The sequence below is a fragment of the Rhea pennata genome, chromosome 13 (assembly GCF_028389875.1).
Source record: "Rhea pennata isolate bPtePen1 chromosome 13, bPtePen1.pri, whole genome shotgun sequence".
Lineage (NCBI taxonomy): Eukaryota > Metazoa > Chordata > Aves > Rheiformes > Rheidae > Rhea > Rhea pennata.
This window is the reverse complement of record NC_084675.1, coordinates 2,799,570-2,825,246: the sequence shown is the minus strand read 5'-3', so window position 1 is coordinate 2,825,246 and position 25,677 is coordinate 2,799,570. Positions and strand designations below refer to the sequence as shown.

Genomic DNA, 25,677 nt, shown 5'->3' with positions numbered 1-25,677 from the left:
AGGAACTCCCAGTTATCCCTCCCAGACGCCTCCAAAGCACCAGGGGTTGCATCCCTCTCCTGGAAAACCAGTCCTGGCGTGGGAGTACCGGTGGAGTAGCAGTGCCACCCTCCGGTGCAGCTTCCCAGACAGGGGCGGAGCGCACTGGGAGCGTCCCAGTTCAGCGGGCTGCGCGCCTGGCTGCGCGGCCCGGGGTGCCCGGCTGTCCCAGCGCGGCGCCGAGCACAGCCCCCGCGGGGGCAGTTACCCTCGGCTTCAGCGCCGCGGCCTCGCCAGCCCCGCAGCCCTCGCGGGGTGGGGAGTGGGGGAAAGCTGCAGGCAGGCAAGGGCTGCTGAGGCCAGCTGGGCTCCGGCCCACCGCAGCGCTCTGCTCCGCCCGGGGAAGCCCCCAGCGCGGCCCGGCCGGCCCAGTACGGCCCAGCGCGGCCGGCCCAGCGCGGCCCCGACGGGGCGGGCGGCGCCGCTGCAGCGAGGCCGCCCGGCCGCCAGGGGGCGCGGCGGCGGCGCGGCGGCGCATGCGCGGGGCGGGGCCGCGCGCCAGGCCGGTAGCCGCCCCCCCCCCCCCACACACACACACACGCTGCTCTCCCGCCGCCGCCATGGCTCTGCTGCAGTCCCGCCGGCTCCTCGCTGCGCCGCGCCTCGCCGCCTCCGCCCGGGCCAGGTGAGGGCCGGCGGCGCTGGGGGGCGGCCGTGCCCGCTGGGGCGCGCTGGCCCCGGGAGCGGGGCGGAGGGGCTCGCACGCGGTGCGGCGCCGGTGCCCGACTGGGTCAGGCCGGGGAGCGGGCCGGGCCAGGCAAGGGGACGGGGCGGGGGGGGGCGCTGTTCGCGGGGACAAAGCGTGTCCCTCCGCGCATCCTGTAGGCGCCGGCGAAGCCGGTGACGTCCGAACGTGGGGGGGGAAGGGGGTTGCAGGAGGCGGGCGCGCGGATTGGCTGGGTGATCCAGGCGAGTCGGGGGGCGCGCGCCGCGGCCTCCCGCTCTGATTGGCTGCGGCCGGGGCCCGGGGCCGCCCGCCTGCCCTTGAGGGGCCGCCTTAGAGGGCGCGCGCTGCGCGGGGGGGGGCGGCGCGGCGCTGCGGGCGGGGGGCTGCGCGGCGCGGCGCGCTGCCGCCTCGGGTGTAGCGCTGTGCCGCTGCCACGTGTTGAGGTGTGCGCGGGAGGGGAGGGGGGTTCCGCGGGTCTCTCTTGGGCACCGCCAGCCCTGAGGCCAGCAGGGAGATGGGGGTAAGGAGCCGACGCGCAGCTGGAGCCCTTGGAAGAGCCCGCTGCCTCCGTCCGCGGAGGACGGGCGATCCGAGAGCCCTGGGGCGCCGGCGGGGGCTCCGTCGGGACCAGCGCTCAGCTGCTGCGCTGCGGAGTGTGCCGGGGCCTTGGCAGGGCCCTGCGGCTTTCCAGAGCCCTTTGACTCCTGGCCCTTGCTGACTCTGGGTGGCTTTAGAGAGCACTTCGTTGTCAGTGCTGCAGAGCATTTTTTTTTCTTTCTTTCACTCTTCCCCCCCCCCATGTTGCAGCAGGTACAGGCTTATTAGGTAGTGGTGAACCCTGTTTTGTCCCACATGGCCCCTGCCAGCCTTATGAGCTGAATACTCCTGCTCCATGCTGCTTCTGAGGCAGCATTCTGGCTCTTACTAGAGAATAGAGGAGTAGATGTCTAGACGCTGTCTTTTCTGCCCTTGGACCCCTGGGCCCTGTCCCTTTTCCATAGGGGACCTGTAAAAGGTATGTAAGCCTGCTGGCAATAGCTTTGCTCTTCTCAAGTTCACTCTATAGCAGACTGCAAACTATGGAATTGAATAGCGGTCACATAGCTGCAGACCATCCCTTTTGTGCATAGAGGGCCTTTCTGCCAAGGTCGGTTGTTGCTAAGCAGTATGTTTGAAGAGTGTCTTCTCCTCAGGTGAGAGGAGATGCCAAGCAGTGATCAGCAATTGTCTGTGTCCTTGTCTCTAGTACCTTAACATGATGTTCAGAGCTATTACGATTTCTCTGCGCTGAAAATGGTCTCTCCAAAATCAGGACAAAGGTAAAGAGTTATGAAATGATTAAAATGGATCTTTCAACACACAAATACAAATTAAAGTGATAACCCTCAGTCTGCTCTTCTGATGTATCACGAGACTATGATTTTAAATGCTTTCCTGGTGGGACGCTGACCAAAGCTGACAAGGGCAATTAATTTTTCAGGCTTGAGAGGGCTGTGGCATCGAGAGCAGCCTATCAGCATTGCTCCTGAATAAATATTTGCTTTAGCTTTGAGATCACAGACGGAGTCGCCTTTGGCCTGATCTGCTTTGCTCCAACTTGCAGAACTACTATAGGGGCTGGCTTTGGCAGAGATTTTGAAATAAAGTATCTTATAGGGCTGTACCTCAGGGAACATGTGAGGGATCTTTAACAATGGGAAAATTTCAATGGGCTCGTAAATGCTTGGCTGCCTGGAGGAAAACATGCTGTGTGAGCCTGGCCTGATTCCATAAGCGTGCTCTTAGGGTCTCTGCAGCTCGGGCCGCAAGTGCCACGTGCGTTTCCTAAGGATGCTGCTGTCTTACACAGTTCCTGGTGCGCATTCCTACCCTTTCTGTCCTGTCTGTCACATCATGCATGCAGCTGTGCACTGAACTGGCTCAGAAAACCAACCTGGCTGAAAAATAATTTGGGAAAAACTTGTTTTTCAGCTGCATCAATTGTCTGAGCACCTTTTTACAAGCTGGCTGTTGGGGGGGACTAGTTGAACAACAGGTCTGCTCAGCATCTAAATACAGCCACAGGCCACCTACGTTCAAGTCCAGAAGGCAAAGAAAATACTGTCTGTGGCTTACATTTGATACTTCTCAAGTAGTTCAACCACAGCTTAAACTTGTTTTTATTTAGGTCTGTGCACTGAAATATGTCCAGCCCTGGAATGTAGGCAGAGAGGACATGCAGTTTATAACTTTGACCTTTATTCAGCACCAGCACTCTTTTAATTGCTTGAAATAAAACATGGTGCAGTGCAGAGACACTACCTTAAAAAATAGGGTGCTTATGACAGCACAGGAGTAGCTGTATGTTAGAATGTGGAACTTTGGATTGCTATTAGATGGCTTGTGTCCCAAACCCCTTGCAGAAAGCTTTGAATGGATGATCTCTCTGAGTGTCCCGATTTGTTCGGACAACTCGGTCTGAAGTGTTTTCTCATCTTCTTGCCAGCTCAACTCCCTGGAGAAAGCAGAGGAGTATTTTTTTTTTTTAACCTTCACCCCAAAACCCTTGGGCTAAGAACAGGAGAAATGGCCATAAACCTACCCTTTGCTGTCTTAAGCTGATAGAAACAGTGGCTCAGAATGAAAGCACTTAACTCTCAGGAGTGCTGGAGCTTAGGCAAATGCTGCAGGATCAGCGTTAGTTGCAGCGGTAGCACATTAGAACCCAGTGACCTGCTAAAGTGTGTGAGATTGGGACCTAAATACCTAAAAGACTGTAAGCAGCTTGGTGAAAAGCACAGCAGAAAGGTGGTACTGTCACTATTTCAGAAGCAGCAACTTTTAAAAGAGATGACCAGATTACTGCAGCCCTTGGTACCAAAATAATCTTAGACCAGCAGAGAGGTGTGCTCTTGTGCAAAGTGCATTTCTTCTCCCCCTGCCTCCTCCATTGCCAGGAAGGTGATGGGAGAGGCATGCTTAAAGCAGTATTGCCTGCTTCCTAAACCCACTGCAGATTTTTGCCTGGACAGGCCCCCTTGGTGGCTTTCCACACGTCCTGCTTGGGTTGGCTCAGCTCTCCGAGCTTCTCCCTCGCTGCTTGCTGCAGCCCGTGTCCCTCCAGAGGGTACGTGTATGTGGCATAACTGACTCATCCTCCTTTCTGAGCTGATCCTGTATTTAACAAATCTTAATTACCGGTTAGTGGTCTAGAAAATGCTAAACGTGGCTTCCATTTTCAGGTTGCCTGAGGGGTGCCTGCCTGTTCGCTGCCTTTTTCGTAGGAATACTGTAATGATGAGGAGAGCAATTAAATTGGAACAGGGCAAATGGTGTCTGAGGCTCAGATGAGAGGTAATCTACATGTACATACATGCAAGGCAGGTATATGTAGTAACTAAAGTGGGTCTAAACAGACCCGAAACAGGGCCTGATTGGCAGAGGAAAGTGACTTTGAGTCCTGATGATCCCAGGAGCACTAGAACCTTCTACTTCCTTAACCTTTTGTCTGTCGTGGTGCAACGCAGTGCGCACAGCGTTCAACAGGAGGTCTGACTCGTCGGGGGAGGTTCGAGGCCTCCTGCGTTGCATGGGGCAGAATCCAGTCCTAGGATACCATTCCCGTGTAACTAAAGGCTGATATCTTCACGTGACCCAGGCCAAAGAACTCTCTCTATAAAGCTGATTTGTGATGATGTTAGCTACAAAAGCAATCTCGTTCTTTGTTTCTCCTTTAGTTCTCAAGACTCAATCCCTTCTGAGGGGAGATGACCCAGATCTGTCTTGTGCTACGTGCTGTGTCCCACCACAGAGCGGGGCCTGCCCCTGTAAGACAGGTTAAAAACCACCAAACCTCTCGCAGTATCTACAGCCTGCAGGAGCTGAGTGTGGGACTAGGTAGAGACTGTGGCCAAAGAGAGAATAACAGGATTTCTTTTTATAGCATGGACTGGTCTGTCCTTGACATTAAGTGAGCCCCTCTGTCTTCAGGATGGCAGTTTTGCCAGCGGGGTGGAGGCAGGTGGTTTATAGAGCGGCTGCTAGGGAGTGAAGAGCACTGACCTGGGCAAAGATCCTGCTGGCGCAGGGAGGCTTTGTGCTTAACTGCAAGGAAAAGGACCTTCCAGTCAGAGCTTGTCACACGAGGAAGAGAGGGTCTGTGCATGTTCTGGGAAAACAGCATTTAGCTCTCAAGGGAGTCAAAGTTTGTGGGACAGGGAAGGGAAATACCTTGGTTAGATCAACCAACCTGCCTGAAAAAGCAGATTAGTTTTCATGCTCGGGAGCCTTTCCAGGAGTTTGGAAGAGGTTCAGTGTTCATGTTTCACACAATTGGCTGGATCTGGACAAGTTGCCCTAGCAAGAGCTAACCTGCGGGAATGAGTCTGTCCTGCAGAAGTAGCAGGTGATCAGAGTGTAAGAATTTAAGACTTCTCTTTCCTGGGGCCTTTGTGGTGTCAGCACGCAAGGAAAACGGGGTCATTTCTACCCATTAATGATTTAGGAGGAAGCCAGTTATTTTCAGCTGCATTGGACTGGGGCTCTGCCCATTTTGCAGTCTGAAATGCAGTGCCAGGTAAGGGGAGCATAAGGGAGGTGTTTCCCCCCAGATAATTGTTTTAGCAATGCTTGTACCTTCCCCAATTAAAGGTTAAATGGTTAAACACAATAAATGATTAAAAGGCAAAATTTCTGTTGACATGTCCTCTCTAGCTATGTATGTCCTGTTGGTGCACACACAAAGGGTGCCACTTAATAGCGAAGTGTGTTTGTAGTGTCCAGTTGGAGTGACGCTGCCTGGGAGGACAGGTTGGTTACACAGTAGTCCCACACCAGCCCTGTGCGGTTCTGGGTGCTGGGATGCTCTGTTTGGGCAGCTGGCGGGTCCCCAACAAATTTTGAGGTCATGCACCAGTGCTTACATAATTCTGTTCAGAGAGGGCCACAGCGCGTGTTTGTTTTCAAATCTCTGTGCCCATTTCCATAAACAATCCATAATCTTCAGCGATCCCCGGGGGAAGGACACCATCCAGGTCTCCTCAAATTTGGCATGTCCTGGGAAACCTTTGGTGGCTTCTTTCAGAAGTCCCCTCCTGCTTTGCGTGGCTTACCTTCTGCCATGGGGCAGAGAGGGGTGTGCTTATTTATCATGTAAACCCACCCACCTTGTCAAACTCTGCTGCTGATGTGCTGCTGGATTAACTTGGGAACATGCTCACTTGGAATTATTGCAGATTTAGATGTGGCTTGAGTGGAGCAGGGGGAAACTGTGGGCTGTTCACTTTGGGAAACAGCACCTCACTTGGGGTGTTGGGGAGCCTGCCACTGCTGAGCCCTTAGGCAGGGTGTTGTGAATGGTGTAGGCTGCCAGACCAGCCCTGTAAGGAGCTCAGTTTCTGCCCCTAATCCTTAGCTTGTTTCTCCCTTTAGCTCATGGTGGTCTCACGTGGAGATGGGTCCCCCCGACCCTATCCTGGGGGTGACAGAAGCTTTCAAGCGCGACACCAATTCCAAGAAGATGAACCTGGGCGTGGGAGCGTACCGAGATGACAACGGGAAGCCGTACGTCCTGAACTGCGTTCGTAAGGTGAGCCTGCTGCTGCGGCAGAATCAGATCCGGGTACCAGGCACCCTGGGGAGGAACAGGGAGTGGGAAGGCCCCCACATGCAATCACTAGGCAACAGGTGCCTGTTGGTCCTTACAACATACTTCGTCTCTAGTAGAGCACAACAGTGTTGCTGGATATCTCCATTAGCAGTGCTAATGCTACAGAGAGACAGTGCAGCTTACTGTTCCAGTAGGAAGCGAAAGAACAGGGAAAGTGTGTTTTGTTCCCATCCAGGTAAGTCTAATTTGTTGCTGCCTTCCATGAGCTCTCCAGTTCAGCTGTCCTCTGAGCTTAAAGATGTTTCCTGTGAATAGCCTGATGTTTCTTGGGCGAGCACCCATTGGAAGGAAAGAGCTGACACTGTCCTCTTAATCTTCTTGGATTAGAAATTCTGCTGAGCCTTTGTTACCAGTTTCTCTGTAAGCCAGTCTGAAACTCCAGCAAGGGGAGCTGGATGTGGATACTGCGCCTGAGGGGATTATAGAGAAGGTGGGGTAACTTTGCCTGGAGCCTTTCGGAGCTGTAAGAATAGAAATAAGCTGTTAAATAGCTGGAAGCTGACATGTATGGTGACTGGCTGGTCTCCTTAGTATAGGGAGAATATCTTGTCCGTGTTTTTTTGTCAGTGTGAAATATAAAGCAGTTGCTCTGCTAACTGTCCTTTGTCCTCACTCTGTCAGAGCATACTACAGCCAGGTCAGAACCAGGAACCTGTATGGTGTTGCAAAAATAGCTTCCTGCTGGCATCTGGATGCTGCCAGCCTCTGTTCAGCTCCTCTAGGAGCAAGAATAAGGTTCCCAGAGCACTCTAAGATGTGTCTCCATCACTGTATTTTTCCATAGTATGGCTTGTTGTCCACTGTTCTTGCTGCCTGTGTTAGATAAAGACTTGGGTTGGTTTTTAATGCTAGGTCTATTTGAAAGAAGAGGTGAGTTGAAGCCAACTTAGTGTTAAAGTGGGCTAGGACTGAGATTAGCAAGACTGGGGGGAGTCATGTTTAGGAGATAAGCAGCCTGCCTGAAAGCTGGCTCATCTTCACGATTGGCTGAGTTTTCTGGGTATTTAATATGCTTTACCTACTTTGTCGTTCCCAGTATATCAAGGGCCTGTGAAGAGCCTGTTACCCGACATCGCTTTACGCTATGTCTCCCTGTATTGAGCTAATCTCTGCTGTTCGGTAACAGAGACACAGGGTAGTCAACAAAACACAGCTTGGATTGGGGGGCCTCCAATGGGTGCATGCAGCTGGGGATGTGCGTGTGGGTTATGGCTACGGGAGACCCCCCTACATCCTTCCTGGTAAACCTGCAGGCATGACTGCCTCTCTGAAATGCCTGTACACCAATGTGCGCAGCATGGAGAACGAACAGGAGGAGCTGGAGATCTGTGTGTGGGTGCAGAGGCCCTGGTGACAAGGGATACAAAGAAGGCAGAATTACTGAATGCCTTCTTTGCTTCAGTTTTCACTGCTAAGGGCAGCCCTCAAGAATCCCAGATCCTGAATGTAAGGGAGAAAGTCTGGCCAAAGGAAGCCTTTTCTTTGGTTGCAGAGGATAGGATTAGAAATCTTCTGGGCAAACCTGACGTCCACAAATCCATGGGCCCTGATGGGATGCACCCACGGGTGCTGAGGGAGCTGGCAGATGTTGTTGCCAGGCTGCTCTCCATCATCTTTGAAAGATCATGGAGAACTGGAGAGGTGCCTGAGGACTGGAAGAAAGCCAATGTCACTGCAGCCTTCCAAAAGGGCAAGAAGGAGGACCCAGGCAACTAGAGGCCGGTCAGCCTCACCTCCATCCCTGGAAAGGGGATGGAACAGCTCATTGTGGATGTCATCTCCAAGCATATGAGCATATGGAAGAAGAGTGGGTGATCAGGAGTATTCAGCATGGATTCACCAAGGGGAAATCCTGGTTAAGCCATCTGATAGCCTTCTCTGATGGAGTGACTGGCTGGGTAGATGAGGGGAGAGCAGTGGATGTTGTGTCCCTTGACTTGAGCAAGGCTTTCCACACTGTCTCCCGTAACATGCTCCTAGATGAGCTCAGGAAGTGTGGGTTAGACGAGTGGACAGTGAGGTGACTTGAGAACTGGCTGAAAGGCAGAGCTCAGAGGGTTGTGCTTAGTGGCGTGGAGTCTAGTTGGAGGCCTGTGGCTAGTGGTGTCCCCCAGGGGTCAGTGGTGGGTCCCATCCTGTTCAGCTTCTTCATCAAGGACCTGGATGAGGGGACAGAGCGCCTCCTCAGCAAGTTTGCTGAAGATCCCAAGCTGGGAGCAGTGACTGACACACCTGAGGGCTGTGCTGCCATCCAGAGAGACCTGGCCAGGCTGGAGAGCTGGGCAGAGAGGACCCTGCTGAGGTTGAGCAAGGGCAAGTGCAGAGTCCTGCACCTAGGGAGGAATAGCCCTAGGCACCAGTACAAGCTGGGGTCTGAGTTGCTTGGAATGCAGCTCTGCAGGGAAGGACCTGGGAGTGCTGGTGGATGACAGCTTTACCATGAGGCAGCAATGTGCCCTTGTGGCCAAGAAGGCCAATGGTCTCCTGGGGTGCATTAGGAAGAGGGTTGCCAGCAGGTGGAGGGAGGTGATCCTGCCCCTCTCCTCAGCCCTGGTGAGGCCTCATCTCGAGTACTGTGTCCGGTTCTGGGCTCCCCAGGACAAGAGAGACTTGAAGCTGCTGGAGAGAGTCCAGCACAGGGCTACGAGGATGATCAGAGGGCTGGAGCATCTGTCGTCTGAGGAACAGCTGCAAGAGCTGGGCCTGTTTAGCCTTGGGGAGAGAAGACTGAGGGGGGATCTTACGAATGTGTACAAGTACCTGAAGGCAGGGTGTCAAGGGGATGGGGACAAACTCTTCAGTTGTCCCATGTGACAGGACTAGTGGCAACAGGCACAAACTGAACCACAGGAAGTTCCGCCTGACCGTGAGGGGGAATTTCTTCCCTGTGTGAGTGACAGAGCACTGGACCAGGTTGCCCAGTGATGTTGTGGAGTCTTCTTCTCTGGAGATATTCAAGGCCTGCCTGGATGCAGCCCTGTCTAACATGCTCTAGGAGACCCTGCTTGAGCAGGAGGGTTGGACTAGATCATCTCCAGAGGTTCCTTCCAACCTTTATGATTCTATGAACAGTCAGGTCTCCCCTTCCTGCAGGACCATTCTAGCTTGGGCAAAGAAGCACATGTCTCTGTGCAGCCACATTAACTGCTAATGGGCGATCTCCTCTAGCACCTGGTTACTCAGCTCTGCTGTGCTTTGCTAACAACTAGTGAGGGCTCTGGCAGTTGGTGGGAAACCTTGCCCTCAGGGTAAGAGTGAGGTGTCTGCAGAAATGTTACTGGCTTTGAATGAGCTCTGTTCTCCAAAGAGAAACTCCTGTCAGACAAGATCCTTTGTCGCCTTTGAGCGGCAAATGTGAAGAGAAGAGACATTGAACTGTGTAAGGGTGATGCCTTTCATATCGAATGTGTCTTCCAGGCGGAGGCCCAGATAGCATCTATGAAGATGGACAAGGAGTACTTGCCCATTGCGGGGCTAGCAGATTTCACCAGGGCATCAGCAGAACTGGCGTTGGGTGAAAACAGTGAGGCTTTCAAGAGTGGCCGGGTAAGGAGTGGGCTGGGAACCGTGGGGGTGGGCAGTGCTGCACGGTCTGTAGGTAGGTGCCCAGGAAGAGTGGAAGGGCTGGTGTGGGCACTTGTCTCTCTGAGTTGCAAACTGGCTATAGGTTCGACAATAATTGCTGCCTCCGAAAGCTGTGGTAAACCAGCCTTTCACAAGGGTTCAGCCTCGCCTGGCTCCCAACTCCCTGCCCTGTTAGTGTATTAGCCAGCGTGGACTCAGCCCCAGAACGCAGCTCTGCTGCGGGATGTGTTTAAGCAGATGTATGTGCTCATCCTGTCAGACTTGGGAGGAAAGAGGGAACCCGTATATTTCCAAGGCAGCTGTGGGTTAGTGAGGACAGAACAGCAAACTGGACTCACTGATCCATGTGGTCCCTTCCAGCCTCACGTCCCTCTTTGAAGGAGTTGTTACTGAGGAGTGCGTCTGCCAAAGCTGATGTAGGGACTGTTCCATTTCCTGTATTGTGCTGTGTCAGCTCAGACTCATCTGTTTGTATCTTCCCTTGCAGTATGTCACTGTGCAGGGTATTTCTGGGACTGGATCTCTGCGAATTGGAGCCAATTTTTTGGTGAGTCCCTGGCCAGTGGGGGAAAGGAGGGGAAAATCTTGACAGGTGCGGATGTTTCAGGTTTTTCTAACTGCTTGAATCTTTTCAATCTCCTGGAACATGTTCTCCTTCTCTTGATCAGCAACGGTTCTTCAAGTCTAGTCGTGATGTGTATCTGCCCAAGCCATCCTGGGGCAATCATACACCTATTTTCCGTGATGCTGGCCTACAGCTTCAGTCTTACCGCTACTACGACCCCAAGACATGCAGCCTTGACTTCTCTGGAGCCATGGATGACATTTCTGTGAGTTGCCTTTAAGGCCTGGATGCACAGAGGTGGTGTGGGGAGATGTGCAAGTTTTTTTGCTTTAGCCCAAATGTGATTGGGAGCCTGATGACATTGTATGAAAGCTGGAGACCCCACAGAACTTGTCAGATGCATGAAAGTAGGAGACACCTTGTGTTCTTGCTCCTCCAGAGTTCTGGCATTGCAGGGCCTTCTAAGCCATCTTTATGGCTACACATGTGTTTAGGTCAGTAGCCTCATCTCAGCAGCTGGGAAGAGTGCCCAGACATCATTAATTATTCATTCTCTGTAACATCTCTCTTAGAAAATTCCAGAGAAGAGCATCATCCTCTTGCATGCCTGTGCTCACAACCCCACTGGAGTGGATCCTCGACCAGAGCAATGGAAGGAGTTGGCTGCTGTGGTGAAGGTGAGCAGTGGAGGGTCCCAGTGGTGCTGTGCTGTTCCTGGGAAAATTGTGTCCCTGGGATTTCATAAGTGGAATCTGATCGCTGCTGAGCTACTGGCTTCTTCCCTCCCTGCAGCCAGGATGAGTGTCTTGTTCCTGCACTAAAGACAGGAGCCAGCCAATTTTACCCTTTCAGGTCAAGCTTTCAGCTGACCATTGGGAGTCTTAATAGTCTGAACTCTGCTGGCCCCTTCCCAGGGAGATGGGGAAGGGAGGGCAGCAAGGCTGAAAGAGCAAGCTGTAGCAGCTGTGGATTCTCTTGATGCTGGTGCGTTAGAAATCCTGGAAGGTCTCATGTGCTTGGTGTCTGCTTGCGAGCTTCAGCTGCAAACACCTAGGGACATGCTCTTCCTTCATTCCACCTCACAGGACTGTAGCCAGTGGGACTTGTTTGGCTTGGGCTTTAGCCACATCCTGGGAGCTCGTGAGAACTGGAGTAGCCTGTGGGGGCTAATGGATAGATGCAGGTCTCCGGCCTGAAGGGAAGTGTGGTTTTCTAGAGGTCCAGAGGCCATTGGGAGAGCTGGTACCTGTCCAGAGGATTCCCAGGTGGCCTGGGTCAGACTGGTCCAATACAGCTAGGCACATTTACCTGGAAGTGGGGTAGGACCTGGTAGGCTGCAGGAGGGGGAAGTAGTGAATGGGTGGGGGGAGGTGAAAAACTGGACTCCTGGAAACTGGTAATACAGGAGACACTGAAATGGAATAAGTCATTGCTGCTAAATCCACTTCTCTCTCCTGGACCGGACTGTATAGGCCATAAATGCGTTGAGAGGGTCTTTGTGTACTGTTCTGATGTGTGGTGGGTAGCTGTGGCTTTTAGACTGCCTTTCCTGAGGCAAAGGAAAGGGAATACTCTATTTGTGGAGGAGCACGGTTGCAACCAAGCAGGCTGCGGCTTATATGGCTCTGTTCAGCCCGCTGCCCTGCTTCCCACAGCCTGGAGGGGTATTCAGCCCCCATGACACTCTCTCCCCTCTTCACTGGCAGAAACGGAACCTCCTCGTGTACTTTGACATGGCCTACCAGGGCTTTGCCAGCGGGGACATCAACCGGGATGCTTGGGCTGTGCGGCACTTCATTGAGCAGGGCATCAACATCGTGTTGGCGCAGTCCTACGCCAAGAACATGGGGCTGTACGGTGAGCAGGGCGGGTGGTGCTTTGCCCACGATGCTGGGTGGATCCTCTGCCTTCAGTTATCAGCCGGTATCTTTCTAGAGATGCCTGGCAGTCTCCCAGTCCCAGCTGCTCCTTGTGCCCGTCCTGTAGTATTGAGGAAGGCACAGGAGGTAACCTGCTGGGAGCAGTTGGAGACTCTCTGAGAGAACAGGGCTCTCATAAGGCTGTGTGGCATTTGGACAGATCCTGCTCCAGCCCTTGGTATCCAGGGGCAGAAGCTGGGACCTGACTACCATTTTTTTCAGGGGAGCGTGTGGGTGCCTTCACGGTGATCTGCAGTGATGCAGAGGAAGCCAAGAGGGTCGAGTCTCAGCTGAAGATCCTCATCCGTCCCATGTACTCCAACCCCCCCATCAACGGAGCCCGCATCGCCTCTCTCATCCTGAACAGCCCTGACCTGCGGAGAGACTGGTAAGAGGGAATTCCTAATGCTCGCAGTAATGAGATGTGAAGCCTTTCTGTGGCAGCAGTGCATTGTGCTTTCTGCTAGCCACTGTCACAGGCAGCTCACTGTTTCAGGGCTGCAGTCAGAAGCACGTGCCGCTCCTTTGCCCTGGAGGAATGGGGGCCTGCTGAGGCATTTGTGTGCTGGCATCAGCTAGCATCAGCCCAGTCTAGCACATGGGGGCTCCTCTTGTGTAACCAGGGCAGAGAACGCAGAAGAGGATAAAGCTCCCCTGGGTTTGAAGGCTGCAGGAGCTGCCTGTCCATGGAGTGCAGAAGACTGACTAAGGCACTGTAGCCACTTAATGTGTCTCACGTGGAGGAAGTAGTAAAGCTTAAGCCCCCTGGGAATAAGACGGAGGAATGTAACCTCCATACCCCAGGCCTGCTCCCTGGCGTGAGCCTGCGCTGCTCTCCCAGCCCCTCGGCGTTGAGCCTTTGCAAGCAGCTGGCCTTGCAGAACAAAGGCTGGCTGTGTACTGTGGCCTCGCTGGGAGCTGTGCTGCTTTGGCAGGCTGACGCTTGTGCCTGATGCGGAGCCCAGCAGAGATGTCTCCTAGCTGCACTGCCTTGGAGCAGGAAATATCTGCCTGTTCTGGGAGGTCTCCCTGTCCTCTCCATCTATCCCCAGATACTATCCTATGCGGTTTTGGACAGTGCTGCCATGAGCCATCCAGCGCTCCTGCAGCTTTTGGAAGTGAGAGATGTGAGACTCTGTTAGTACTTGTCTGACAGCTGTGGAACATGTGCCTGTGGGCAGTGATTGGGTTGTACATCCCATGTTTCTGGGAGTATGAGGCCCCTCCTGGGGCAGAGGGTTGCTTCCCAGACAGTTGGGGAGGGGGCACTGTCACTACATCCTAGCTGTGTTCTGAGTGATTCCTGGCTTGGCTTCTCAGGCTGGTGGAGGTGAAGAGCATGGCTGACCGGATCATCAGCATGCGAACTCAGCTGGTGTCCAACCTCAAGAAAGAGGGATCTTCCCACAACTGGCAGCACATCACCGACCAGATTGGCATGTTCTGCTTCACAGGGCTGAAGCCTGAGCAGGTAAACACAGTTCCTGTGGCCTCGTCATGGTGTTTGTTATCCTTTTCAGATGGATGTTGACTGCAGGTGCTGAAGTGAGCCTGTAATCTGCCCTCTGAGGACGATGGTCCTCTAAGCCTGCAGCACTTCAGCGTGCAGCCTGCCCTGCTCCCTGCTGTACTTGGAGTGTTTGAAAGCAAATGTAGCCCACTTATCTGTGAAAGGCAGCAATCACTTAAAGCCACTGTGTGGTGGCCTTTAGGGTCAGCTCAAGTGAAGTGACTGTCCTGGCTGAACATCTGAAGTGCTTGTGTGTTGCCCAAGAGCAAGAGCAGGCAGTGCTGGCTCTGCAGGTAGTTGGTGTGGGTGCAGCATCTGCTGGTGCCCAGTCGTTTCTGGTTCTGACAAGCTGGGTAGATTTGCGCTCTGTTAACAAAGTAGAGCTTGGCCTATCCTTTGAACTGTGCTCTTTCGTCCCAGGTGGAGCGGCTGACCAAGGAGTTCTCCATCTATATGACGAAGGATGGCCGAATCTCTGTGGCGGGAGTTACATCGGGCAACGTGGGCTACCTGGCTCATGCCATTCATCAAGTCACCAAGTAAAGACAAAGGTGTGCCCTGGAGCTGTTGGCCTTCCCTTCCCCCGTCTCTTGCTGCTGATGGAAGAATGGGAGGGGAAGGAAGTAAGCAGAATACTTCCAACCACAGCACTTAACGCCGCTGCTGAATGTATCTTGTAGATGAATTGTTGTAGAGGCCTAGTCAAATCACCCTACATTGCTGAGCAGGGGCACCATTGCTGGCTTCTACTCCCGTCAGAACCATTCCCTCCTACAGTTCATCCGTTCTCCATCTGCCCCAGCACCCCTCTGCATTGGAGGAAGCAAACGGTTAGCATCCTGCCATCCTACCAGTGTAAGCACAAGTGCGTCCCCACGTTCATTTCTCCATGAGAAGGCTTTATAAGGCTGTTTGCCGCTTGCTGGCAGTGGCACTGGAGAGGCAGCTGGGTGGGCTGAGTGGGTGGGCTGCTCAGGTACACTCCTGCAGCCTCCTCAGCCTCTCCCTGCTGCCTGCAGGCTCCGTCCTCCTTCCCCCCTCTGCAGCTGGGCTTTGGACTAGCCAAGAGCCAGGCAGCACCGAAGCTGCCGTCTGACAACCAGCACAAAGGCTTTGAGGACTTCTTGTTACTAAAATCCACTGCATTCTTGGCTTAGCTCTTTCCAGCTGCGAGTCTCCTCTTGGGTGTGATTCACAGTGGTGTTGGTGCATGAGGCAGGCCACTGTCACTTCTCTAAGTCTGCCTGGTTCACTCCCATACTCTGAGGTGAAACAATTACTTGCTCCTCAATAAGAACATACTCTGAAAACTGCTCTTTGCTGGTCTCTGCCTCTCCCAGTTCTTCTACCAACCCCAACAGCTTGGCCCTGATCCTTGGCCCTGATCCTGATCCTATCAGCCCTTCATGCAAGGAAGAGTGTGTGTGTGTGTGTGTGTGTGTGTGTCCCAAAGCAACGAGCCAAGACGTAGGGCCCACCGTGCGCACCCTCCCACTAGGGTGCCATGGTGTCCTCCTCTTGTCTGCTCTGTCCAACCAGACTTCTGTTGCTGTTAGAAAGCAGGAGGGGGAAAAATCCCAAGGGAAGTCTGAGAGCTAGTGACTCAGAAAACATTCTCTCGTTTGAAGCTGAGACCTGAGAGGACAAAAAGCCCTCACAGGGCAGGCCTGGACTCCGATCTTTCATCCAAAGTAAGCTGACACGTGGCTGTGTTGAGCTGCGGCCTTCCTCCCATTATAGCAGTGCTGGATCCTGTCCTTTCTTTGTACCAAACATTCCCTCTCAGGGATGTGCCAGTACAGGGGATCTCATTATGGCCAGTGAAACTGTTTTGCGAGGATCCCCGTAGAGAGAGTGCAATTCCCACCCAGTCTTGTGTCCTGAAGGCACCAAGGCCTGTGGATGGAGACTGTTCTAGGTGGGAGTCAGAGTCATGCAGCTAAAATTGTAGCCTACTCTGTTGAACAAAGCTGTCGTTTGAGGGATTTGTTTTTTTTCTTTCCCCTGGGGGAGAGTGCAGGTACCCACAGGGTGTCTGTCCTTTGCCCAGCCACTGAAGCAAGAGGAGTTTTGCTTTGCAGCAAGCAAAGATTGTTCCCTAGACAGACACCAAGGGAGGTATCTTTGCTGCTGAAACACTTTTTCCATCCTGTGGCTCTGATCTCCCAACTGACACCTTTCTCCTTTGCAATTGTACCAGGATATTCAGCAGAGCAGTCCCTGTTTTTCACTTGTTACCAGTGCAAATTTGTTCCCTCAGAGCTGGAATGGGTCTGTCTAAGCATATGCTGTCACCGTGCTTTCTGCACAAACCTCGGGGGGCTGGAGCCTCCTGCTGCCCCAGAGCAGACAGTTCGCACTTGAATTGCAATGATTGTTTACACGGCCCGACGCCTACAGCCTCTGCGGCTCTCCGATTTGTGCAATAACTGCTTTCCGTGCTGCTGCTCTCGGTGCTGCCTCGTCGTGCTGCAGGATGGTGGGTTCTTGTGCTGTGGTGCTGGGTTCTGCGTTGCTCCGGAGCCTGCCTTCCCCTGTCTCCCCTGGTTTCAGAGAGCCCTTTTACCCTGTGTAAATCATTAGGCCTTTCTGCAGCCTGTTACAATAAAAATAGAGCTGGAGCAGTTGCTTTCTGACTGTCTTTGGCTGCTGCCTCTTCTCTCTGGGCTGCTGCCTGGGCAATGCGGGGCTGGTTTTAGCCCTAAACCAGCAATGATGGCGCAGAAGCCGCCGTTCCTGGCAGCCGAGGGTCCCTGCGTTTTGTGGTGCTGCTGGCGTGAGGGGGCCGGGGCCCGTGTTCCCGAGCCCTTTTGGGCGATGCAGCCGGGCCGGCACTGCGCCGGGGAGCCGCTGCCTGCAGCTGCTCCGCACCGTGGAGGCAGGAAACCGAACGGCGGTGCCGGGGTCCCTGGCGGTGCCGGGGTGCTGCCGACACCAGAAAGGAGGCAGGAGCCAGGGCTGGGGTAGGGGCGCTCCTTCCCGCGGGCGTTGCGGCAGAGGCGGGGGCTCCGCTGCTGTAGCTCTCCCGCCGCGGGGAGCTGCCGGGCGGGGGAGCCGGGGCCGCGCCCCGGGCCGCCGAGGGAAGGGCGCCCCGGGCGGCGGCGGCGCGGACTACAAGCCCCGGCGTGCAGCGGGCCGGGCGGCGCCGGCGCCGCGGGGAGCGCCGGGCCGGAGCGGCGCGGAGCGGAGCCGGCGCGGAGCGGAGCGGCGGCGCCGCCGGGGTGAGTGAGGCGGGGACGGGGCCGCCCGGCCGAGGGGAGCCGCGGCGCGCAGGGCTTGCGCTGGGCCCGCGGCCCGGCCGCAGCCTGCGCCCCGCGGCCAGGGGCCGCCCGGCTGAGTCAGCTCCCGGCGGCGGAGGGGAGCCTCGGCCGCCGCTCACCCGGGCCGAAAGGGGCCGGCGGGCACCGGCCAGCCCGGTGACCTGGCATCTGCCCCCTTCGCGCTCCTGCCTCCGGACGGGAGTAGCTGCCGTTCTCCTCCCTTTGCCCTGTCTCGTTTCCCAGAAATCCTCGAAGAGGATCTGTAGCAAAAGCCTGGGAATGAATAGCCTGGAAACAACGAGTCGCTTGGTCAGGAAGAGTCTAAGGAAAAAGAGGTTTCCTGGGGCTCTGAAATTTTCCTGCCAGGCTCCCTCGGTGTCTGGGGAGGGTTTGCGAGTGCTGATATTGAGCTGCTAGAGGCGCTGGGATTAGCTCTGAAGTGTCCACCCCTCCCTCCGCTTGTGATGGAAACACCAGGGGTTCGGGTGTAGGCTCCTCGCAAACACTGCCGACACGTCTCGTGCTGGCAATCATCCCGTGGCAGTCCGGGTGCGCACGGGGAGGGAAGGCCATTTGCTGCAGTAGGCGCTGGTCCTGTTCTCCTTGGTTCCTGTTGTGTGCACGGGTCGTTCTCCTTAAGCCAGGCCTGAACTTTACCCAGCCAGCATGTGCGCGGCAGCACTTGCAGACTTTGCGAAAATTGGGGCTGGAAATCGGGAAGTGAGCTGTGACGCTGGGATTCGTGTCTGCAGAAATGTGAGTCCTGTGATGAGGTCGCAGGTCCCCAGGCGTGAAACCAGGGCACAATCCACCATCCAGAGGCAGCAGCGTCCTCGCTGCGAATTCAGAGGACGAGAGGTGAGTTCTCTTCCTATCTCCCTCCACCCCGCAGCATCTTTGCTGCAATTAGGGTGCCTGGGTGCAGTGTTGCGTGAGCTGGGACCCAGAGAATGGATTTCACGTGTGCCCGTCTGTTGTGTGGGTTGTCTCCTGTTAATGTAGACTGCAGGACATCAGAGGCTTTTGGGTGGGTGACCCATCCCCAGGCACAGATGGGAGGGAAGCTTGCACGGCAGCAGGGCTTGATGCGGTTTCCCAGCAATTCTTAACTGACTCTCGTCCCTCTCGTGTCCCTTCTAGGAGCGGTGAAGGGGTCTTCTGCACTTCTGCACTGCTGTGGTCCCAGCCTGGCTGTTTGCTGTCCTGCTGCTTGATGGAGCTGGCGCTGCTGGAGACACTCCTTGTGGCGGTTGGCTGAACCCTGTGTGGAAACACTTGTGAGACACAGAGGGCAGTGTGTGTCGTGGTAGGACGGAAGGATCCTGCCACCAGAGAGAAGATGGCTCAGGGCACTGGCAGCATCAACAGCGACTACAAGGACTGGGAGTGGAGTGCCGATGCTGGGGAACGGGCCAGGCTCCTACAGAGCCCCAGTGTGGAGACAGTACCCAAGAGTGGAGAGAGCCAAGGAGACAGTCTGGGGGCCACCTCTGCTCTGGGGGCTGTCTTCATCGTGGTGAACGCTGCCCTTGGGGCTGGATTGCTCAACTTCCCTGCTGCCTTCAACATGGCTGGTGGTGTGGCTGCAGGCATCGCACTGCAGATGGTGAGAGGGCAGAGAAGGGAGGGCCCTATGGGCCACCCTGAGGAGGGGGTGCCCAGGTGGCAGCTGGAGATCCTTGTGAGGGGTGTGGGGGACTGTGGGCCCCGGGAGGGGCCCCTGTTGGGTGAGGTGTGGGTCAGGACCCTGAGGGACAGCAGAGATGCTATGTGTGTTTGGGGCTGGGTATCTGGGGTGGCTTCAGGGACCCTGGCATGCCATTCCCTCAACTGTACCCCTCCATGTTTCCTCCCCACTCCAGTGCATGCTGGTCTTCATCATCGGAGGCCTGGTCATCCTGGCATACTGCTCGCAGGCGAGCAATGAGCGGACGTACCAGGAGGTGGTGTGGGCCGTGTGTGGGAAAGTACCTGGCGTGCTGTGCGAGGTGGCTATCGCTGTCTACACCTTTGGCACCTGCATCGCTTTCCTCATCATCATTGGAGACCAGGAGGATAAGAGTAAGTGTCTTAAAGAAAAACTCAGTTGCCCTTCCTTCCCCTGCAAAGGGGAGATGTCCTTGCCTTGCACCCTGACAGCCTCGGCTCTCCCCCACAGTTATCGCTGCGTTGGTGACAGAGCCCGAGGGAGCAGGGAGCAGCCACTGGTACACGGACCGCAAGTTCACCATCAGCGTCACTGCCTTCCTCCTCATCCTGCCCCTCTCCATCCCCAAGGAGATCGGCTTCCAGAAATATGCCAGGTAAATGCGGAGACCCCTCCAGGACTGTGAGCTGGGACCTGCTAATGGTCTGGGCCACCTGGTACCCTCCTGAGCATGGAGACACCCTTTCTGGCCCTGGCTCTGCTACCAACTCCTGAGACTTTGGGCATGTCCTTCTCCTGCCCATGCTTCTGTTTCCCAACTTGGGAAACAGAGGAGGTGCTGAGCAATGTGCAGACATAGTATAATTCCCTGGGGCCTGTGTCCCTCATTTATGCTCTCTGGAGGAAAGACGTGGTCTCAGCTGCTTTGTTTGCTGTCTTTGGAGTTGGCAACGCAGCAGAAAGGAGGGCCCCCAGACCCAGGGCCAGGTGCTCTGCCAGCCAGTGCTGCTTTACTGCACATCCTGGTGTAAACCTGGCTGCTGGAGCTGTACCATGGCTACCTACAAACACTGTAGCCATTTGTTTAATACTCACCTCTTTCTCCATCCCTGCTCCAAACCCGAGGTCAGTCTGTCTCTGTGTCTGGAGCGTGTCTGCTCCACAGCACAGCCCCTGAACATAGTAGGGTTGTGTGGGCATCTGTTCTGGGGACGATGGGTGACAGTGCCTAGCATATTCCTGTTCTCGGTGAGGAGGGAGAAGAGGAGGGCAAGAGGTGCTCATGGTGGGAAGGACGGGGGTGGTCCAGGCTGCCTTGGGAGGAAGACAGGGCTGCAGAGGCTGAGAGGAGAGCCACTGCAGCCTGCTGAGAGTAATGATTGCTGACTGGGAGGCTGCACAGTGACAAGTCCACTGTCCCCTCTTGCAGCTCACTAAGTGTGATTGGCACATGGTATGTCACTGCAGTCATTATCATCAAGTACATCTGGCCTGACAAGGAGCTTGCGCCTGTGGAGATCCCCACCAGGTACGTGCCAGAGACGTGTTGCTGGTGGTGACCCTGACTCGCTGCAGAGCCCATCAGGGTGACCCTGACACATTGCAGAGCCCATGCATAAGGGGGAGATGATTCCTTCCCTGGTCACAGGGAAGCTGCATATTTCTGACAAGAACTCCACGAGGCTGCATCGTTGTGCCTTTCATGGGAGTAGGTAGTGAGGGAGAGGAGAAAGACCTTTTGGAGGCACCCTGTCCTGGTCCCCTTCTCCCCTTCTTCAGTCCTGCAGCATGAGCTGAGACATCAGAGAATCCTCATCTTCCCTCCACTCCAAGTGTGTCTTACAGGCTAGTGAGGAGTGGGGAATCTCCAAAACCTAAGAGACCATAGGGACTAGAAGAACAAGGATAGAGAGGGGGCAGGATGGGATTCATGGTGCCCCTACCAGTGGGGTCCTGTTCTCCCAAATGCCTGGGTCCCCAGAGCTCCATGAATGCTTTTGGCAAGAGCTGGTTTAATTTTAGCTCCAGTACAGCTGGGCCCAACGTTTCCTTTGCAGTGTTTGTGCTCACCCAGAAACAAGCACCTGTGGCTCTTTTTATGATGATTTTGGTGTTTCCTTTGTTGACAAAGTCTGAGTGGCTTCACTCTTCCTTCCCTGTGTGGGGCTGTTCCTGGACCCAGTGTGGGCAGACACAGCTGTCTCAGGGGTTTTAGGGCAGGGTAAAACTTAGACCAGTTCTCAGCACTGTCCAACAAGTCCTTATTTTTTTACTGATTCTTTTGCTCCTGTAATTCCTCAATTTTGGACATCTTTGACGGCTTCTAAGGGGGCCTGGTTTTATCTGAGGGAAAGGTCCAGGTCTTCGTAGAGTGCCAGACCCTGGGAAAACTTTTGTCCCTGCAAAGGGCATCATCCCACACGTGGGGAAGGAGTAACTGAGGAGGAGGCAAATCTGCTGAGAAACGACGCCGTTACCGAATGCCCCTTGTCGTTCCTCTGAGGAGGCTCTGTGAGCGGTTGCGGGGCCCTGAACCTTCCCTGCACAGTCTGACTAGCGGGTGTTTCTCTCCTGCCAGCCCCTCCACGTGGATGGCTGTGTTCAACGCTATGCCCACCATCTGCTTCGGGTTCCAGGTAAGGTTGCAAGCCAGGTAAGGCTGCCTGCGTGTAGGGCTGGTCTGGTCCCCGGAGGAGCTGAGGGATAACGGCGGATCCCAGAATTGGGAGCCAGCAGGCCTCCAGCACCCAGGCTGCTGCAGGACAAGCTGTAATGGCAGAGAACTGACCCCAGCAGAAGGAGAGCAGTGTTTTGTTAAGCAGAGACGAGTTGGGCTGTGAACAGGATTAGGGGGAAGATGGATCAGTTGTATCCTAGCCAGGGAGCTGCCAGGGCAGCCTGTTTCCCCGTCGTTTCCTCCAGCAACAAACCTGGGGCTTCATGATGTCTTCGCTCCTCAGTAGCACTTGGTTCTAGCCATGCGTAACATGTGGGATCCTGCATGTCTCCCCTTCGCTCCAGCTCACCCCACCGTGTTTCACCACGCTCTTTTTTTGTCCCTGGCAGTGCCACGTGAGCAGCGTGCCTGTCTTTAACAGCATGAAGCAGCCAGAGGTGAAGACTTGGGGGGCAGTGGTGACGGCAGCCATGGTGATCGCTCTTTTTGTCTATACAGGCACTGGTAAGTGAGGGGACCTCACAGTGGCTTTTGTGAGTATGGCATTGTCCCTGGAGGGGCTGTGAGCTTCTGGGGAGCAGAGATCCCCTGCTCAGCAGAGGGTGTATGAGGGAGGTATAGAGAGGGAAGGGGGAGCTGGGGGGTCAGCACACACCCCTACGCACATCCCTGTGTCCTGTGTGTCACATCCCTCTGGATCTTGTCTCCTGGACACAAGTTTTCCCTGCTGATTGCTTCCTTCCCTGGCAGGTGTCTGTGGATTCTTGACTTTTGGGGCCAGCGTGGACCAGGACGTGCTGCTCTCCTACCCCTCCAATGACATCCCCGTTGCTCTTGCTCGGGCCTTCATCATCCTATGTGTGCTGACATCCTACCCCATCCTGCACTTCTGTGGCCGGTGAGCAGTGGGAGGTGGCAGAGACTGGCATGGGCAGGAGGGCATTGCCAGGAAACCTCCCTTGCTTGGGTTTGTGCCCACAGGGCTGTCTTGGAGGGCCTCTGGCTCCGCTACACTGGTGTGACGGTGGAGGAGGACGTGGTGCGGGAGCGGCGAAGGCGTCTACTCCAGACTGTCAGTTGGTTCCTCCTAACTCTCCTCCTGGCTCTGTTCATCCCTGACATCGGCAAAGTCATTTCTGTTATCGGGGGCTTGGCTGCCTGCTTCATCTTTGTCTTCCCAGGTATAGCTCCATCATCCTGGGACAGTTGGTGGCCAGCGGAGGTCTCTCGTCCTTGTGTATCAGGCAAGGAGGGGGCAGGATGGGGTCACAGGAATGAAGAGCCCTTTTGAGAATGGTGAAAGTACAGTGTGAGGCCAGTTGACACCTCAACTATATAGACTGGGCTCTCTGTTCCATAACTGGGAGTGTGGGAGAGGCAGGAGAAAGGGTTAAGACTGGAGGGGAAGTTCCTACCCCATCTGTTAGCAGTGTGCTTTGCCCCTCTCTAGAGCAGGCTGGGAGGTGGCTGGGATTGCCCTGGGATTCATCTACCTGGCTGGAAGAAGCCAAAGAGAAATTGGAGAGAACTTATCCCTCCTGCCTTCTGCAGAGCAGGTCTTATCTCTCTGGATGAGCAGCTCCTTGGCTTGCAGGCTGTCTCCTCAGGCTCCAGAGGACAGTCCTCATCCAGATTTAATTTTCCTCCTCTTCCTGCCAGGGCTTTGCCTGATTCAAGCCAAACTCTCTGAGATCCAAGAAACCAGACCTGTCAGGTAACTGAAGTTCACCTTCCCTCTCCCCACTTTCCCTGCAGGCATTGGCATACAGGTCCCCTCTAACTGCACCCTGTCCTTGTGCATCCACAGCTGGTGGGCCCAGGTCAGCTACGGGGTGTTCATGGTCACCCTCGGAGCCTTCATCTTCGGACAGACCACTGCCAACGCCATCTTTGTGGATCTCACAGCTTGACTCCTTCTCCAGGCTGGTCCATGCTGCTGCTGAGGAGAAGTAGATTTCCCATAGGACCAGAGGGGTGGGGAGGGGGGAGAAAAAAAATAGTATATTGGGAACATATGAGAAGAATGTTTTAAGTTGGGGCTTCACTGAAAGAGCCCTATAGGGACTTGTATCTCACTGTCTTAACACACCAGGCAGTCGACTTGGCTTTTCAGCCTCGACTATCTGGTAAAACCAGACCATCACTACAAAGAGACCTTGGACCCAGTGGAGAGAGTGCACCGTGACACCGCACGGTGGAGAACCTCACTCATTCCATGCTGACATCCAGGTCAAACCCTTTCTGCTGCTCCAGGGGTAGACATCCGTAAGGGAACACGTTTGGGATTTGCACAGGCAAGCACACTGCTCTTGCCTGCTTACCTCTGGGTCAGGAGATCTCCTCTCCAGCACTTTCACAGGTTAAACTCCCTTTTCTGACGGCAATGTTAGGGGGAGCCAGTGTGTCATGTATAAAGGGAATTACTATCCGTGCTTTAACTTGCAATCAGTGAGGACATGCTGTGGTCTGGAGAGCGCAGAACCAACGGTGCGTCTGCAGAAAGGGAGCGCTCCGTTTTGGCACCAAGCAGAGGGCTGTGTGCCCCGCTGAGCAGTGCGGGGAAGATGGGCCCCGGCTGCTTTGAATAAGCTGTAAAGCGAGTGAGTTCTGCTGTGCCTGAGTGCAGCAATTCCTCCACCACGTTAACCCCGGTAGCTTAGACAAGGTGACATCCCTGTAGTCCTCTCCTGTATCAGTGTTTGGTTTGAGTTTGGTGTTCCTGTGACTCATCTTGCCAGTCTTCTGTTCCAGCTCAGTGCTGCAGAGTTACTGGCACATCTGCCTCTGGCTGGGCTACGCTTTCTGTTAGAAAGTTTTGCATCAAGCTTGACGCTAACTTGTGTCGTTTGTGGCAGGAGGGTCGGGAAGACCCATGGATAGCGACACACCAGTGCAATGTTTACACTGCCAGCCCCTGCCTCCTGGCGCTGAGGGCTTGCTCACTCACTAGAAAAGGTGCTGTGACCACATTGACTGACTGGAGACACAACGCTAGAGCAAAGCTCTTCTCTGAATTTCTAATCCTGTTCTTCCAGGGTAGGTGTTGGAGGAATGGGACTGGGCCAGGTGTAGGTTTAAAGGGACATTTTGGGGGTAAAGCAGTCCATGCTAATGCATTTTGATATTGTTCCCGTGGCTGTTTACACTCGGTGTTGCTGGTGTTGCTCTGGGCTCTTCCTCCTGGGCAGTTTCATTTCTGCTTCTGAGAGCTTTCTCTGGGTTTGGCAGTTCCCTCAGCTGCAGATTCAGCTGGGGGCAGTTAAACCTCAGCAGAAAATTCCTCTTGTTCAGTCTTTAAGCTCTTTCATTCTTTGTTTGGCTTCTAAAACCATGGGGGGGAGGGAGGGATTTATGTGTATGTATCGCTGCGTCTTTGATAAGGGTCCAGCCCACCCCGTCTCTAGAAGGGAGCTTTGTGCACATCTGGCTTGGCTCCTCGTGCATCTTCTCGAAGCAGTGCACTCGGCAGATGTGGCACCTGGCCCAGCCTGTTGTGGTGGAAAGGCGAATCATGACATGTTTACGTACTTCCTACTGTTTTTCTTTTCCTGTGTGACCAGCCAGCGGTGGGTGGGAGGACAGCATGGGGGCACTTCTCAGTGGAAACATTTGATCTCTCCGTACCAATGCTTGCTGTGTATAAATGTGCTCTCTGACAAGAGGTGGTGGCTTCAGCCTCCCTCCTGTGTTCACCGTGTGCTGTCCCCAGCAGCTCCCAGGCAGTGCAGCAGGGCTAGCCCAGCTCTAGCTGGTCTGCTGTGCGGTGGGGAAGGGCTCTTTACCTAAATGCACGAATTTCTCCCCAGATCCTGCTCCATGATTTGAGTGCCTCTGCCCTCCCCCCAGCTCTTAAGAGAGGAGATGGGGAGATCCAGATGGAGAATGAGAAAGAAACTGCGAACACAGCGTGTTTGGAAGGACGGTGCCAACATTGCCTGTCCCTCCTGCTTTGCCCGAGGTAGCTCCAACCTTTGTGCTCTCAGTTTGTGATCGAAGTGGACTTCAGCAGTCCCCTGCTTCCTGTGCTCCTTGTACTTGCCTGGGCACAGGGAAGGGTTATGAGCATGCCAGGCTCTCCTGAGATCATGCTGTGCTTGAGGGGATACAGAGGATGTAGTGTACATGAGCAGACAAGACTTCTTTTCCCAGACAAGAACAGG

The 25,677-nt window shown here is 54.8% G+C and overlaps 2 protein-coding genes across 2 annotated transcripts; both read left to right on the top strand.

Moving 5' to 3' along the window:
• Positions 1 to 561: 561 nt before the first annotated feature.
• On the top strand, positions 562 to 16,553 carry GOT2 (glutamic-oxaloacetic transaminase 2). The gene is made up of 10 exons (XM_062586497.1): positions 562 to 664; positions 6,116 to 6,272; positions 9,771 to 9,899; positions 10,426 to 10,485; positions 10,607 to 10,768; positions 11,076 to 11,180; positions 12,210 to 12,360; positions 12,645 to 12,810; positions 13,743 to 13,893; positions 14,353 to 16,553. The coding sequence occupies exons 1-10, from the start codon at positions 600 to 602 to the stop codon at positions 14,473 to 14,475; spliced, it is 1,269 nt and encodes a 422-aa protein (XP_062442481.1). The 5' UTR covers positions 562 to 599; the 3' UTR covers positions 14,476 to 16,553.
• A 534-nt stretch (positions 16,554 to 17,087) lies between these two features.
• On the top strand, positions 17,088 to 25,178 carry SLC38A7 (solute carrier family 38 member 7). Its single transcript, XM_062586763.1, has 12 exons — positions 17,088 to 17,153; positions 17,945 to 18,050; positions 18,333 to 18,798; positions 19,055 to 19,253; positions 19,351 to 19,495; positions 20,270 to 20,368; positions 21,419 to 21,476; positions 21,907 to 22,021; positions 22,268 to 22,415; positions 22,499 to 22,698; positions 23,177 to 23,231; positions 23,325 to 25,178. The coding sequence occupies exons 3-12, from the start codon at positions 18,532 to 18,534 to the stop codon at positions 23,425 to 23,427; spliced, it is 1,389 nt and encodes a 462-aa protein (XP_062442747.1). The 5' UTR covers positions 17,088 to 17,153; positions 17,945 to 18,050; positions 18,333 to 18,531; the 3' UTR covers positions 23,428 to 25,178.
• The last annotated feature ends 499 nt before the right edge of the window (positions 25,179 to 25,677 follow it).

Excerpts from the sequence above, each read along its gene's own strand:
- GOT2 (XM_062586497.1), top strand. The coding sequence starts at position 600 with ATGGCTCTGCTGCAGTCCCGCCGGCTCCTCGCTGCGCCGCGCCTCGCC. Across the intron at positions 12,361-12,644 it reads CAAGAACATGGGGCTGTACG|GGGAGCGTGTGGGTGCCTTC; the intron begins GTGAGCAGGGCG and ends CATTTTTTTCAG. Across the intron at positions 13,894-14,352 it reads CAGGGCTGAAGCCTGAGCAG|GTGGAGCGGCTGACCAAGGA; the intron begins GTAAACACAGTT and ends CTTTCGTCCCAG.
- SLC38A7 (XM_062586763.1), top strand. The coding sequence starts at position 18,532 with ATGGCTCAGGGCACTGGCAGCATCAACAGCGACTACAAGGACTGGGAG. Across the intron at positions 19,496-20,269 it reads GGCTTCCAGAAATATGCCAG|CTCACTAAGTGTGATTGGCA; the intron begins GTAAATGCGGAG and ends CCCCTCTTGCAG. Across the intron at positions 23,232-23,324 it reads CAAGAAACCAGACCTGTCAG|CTGGTGGGCCCAGGTCAGCT; the intron begins GTAACTGAAGTT and ends GTGCATCCACAG.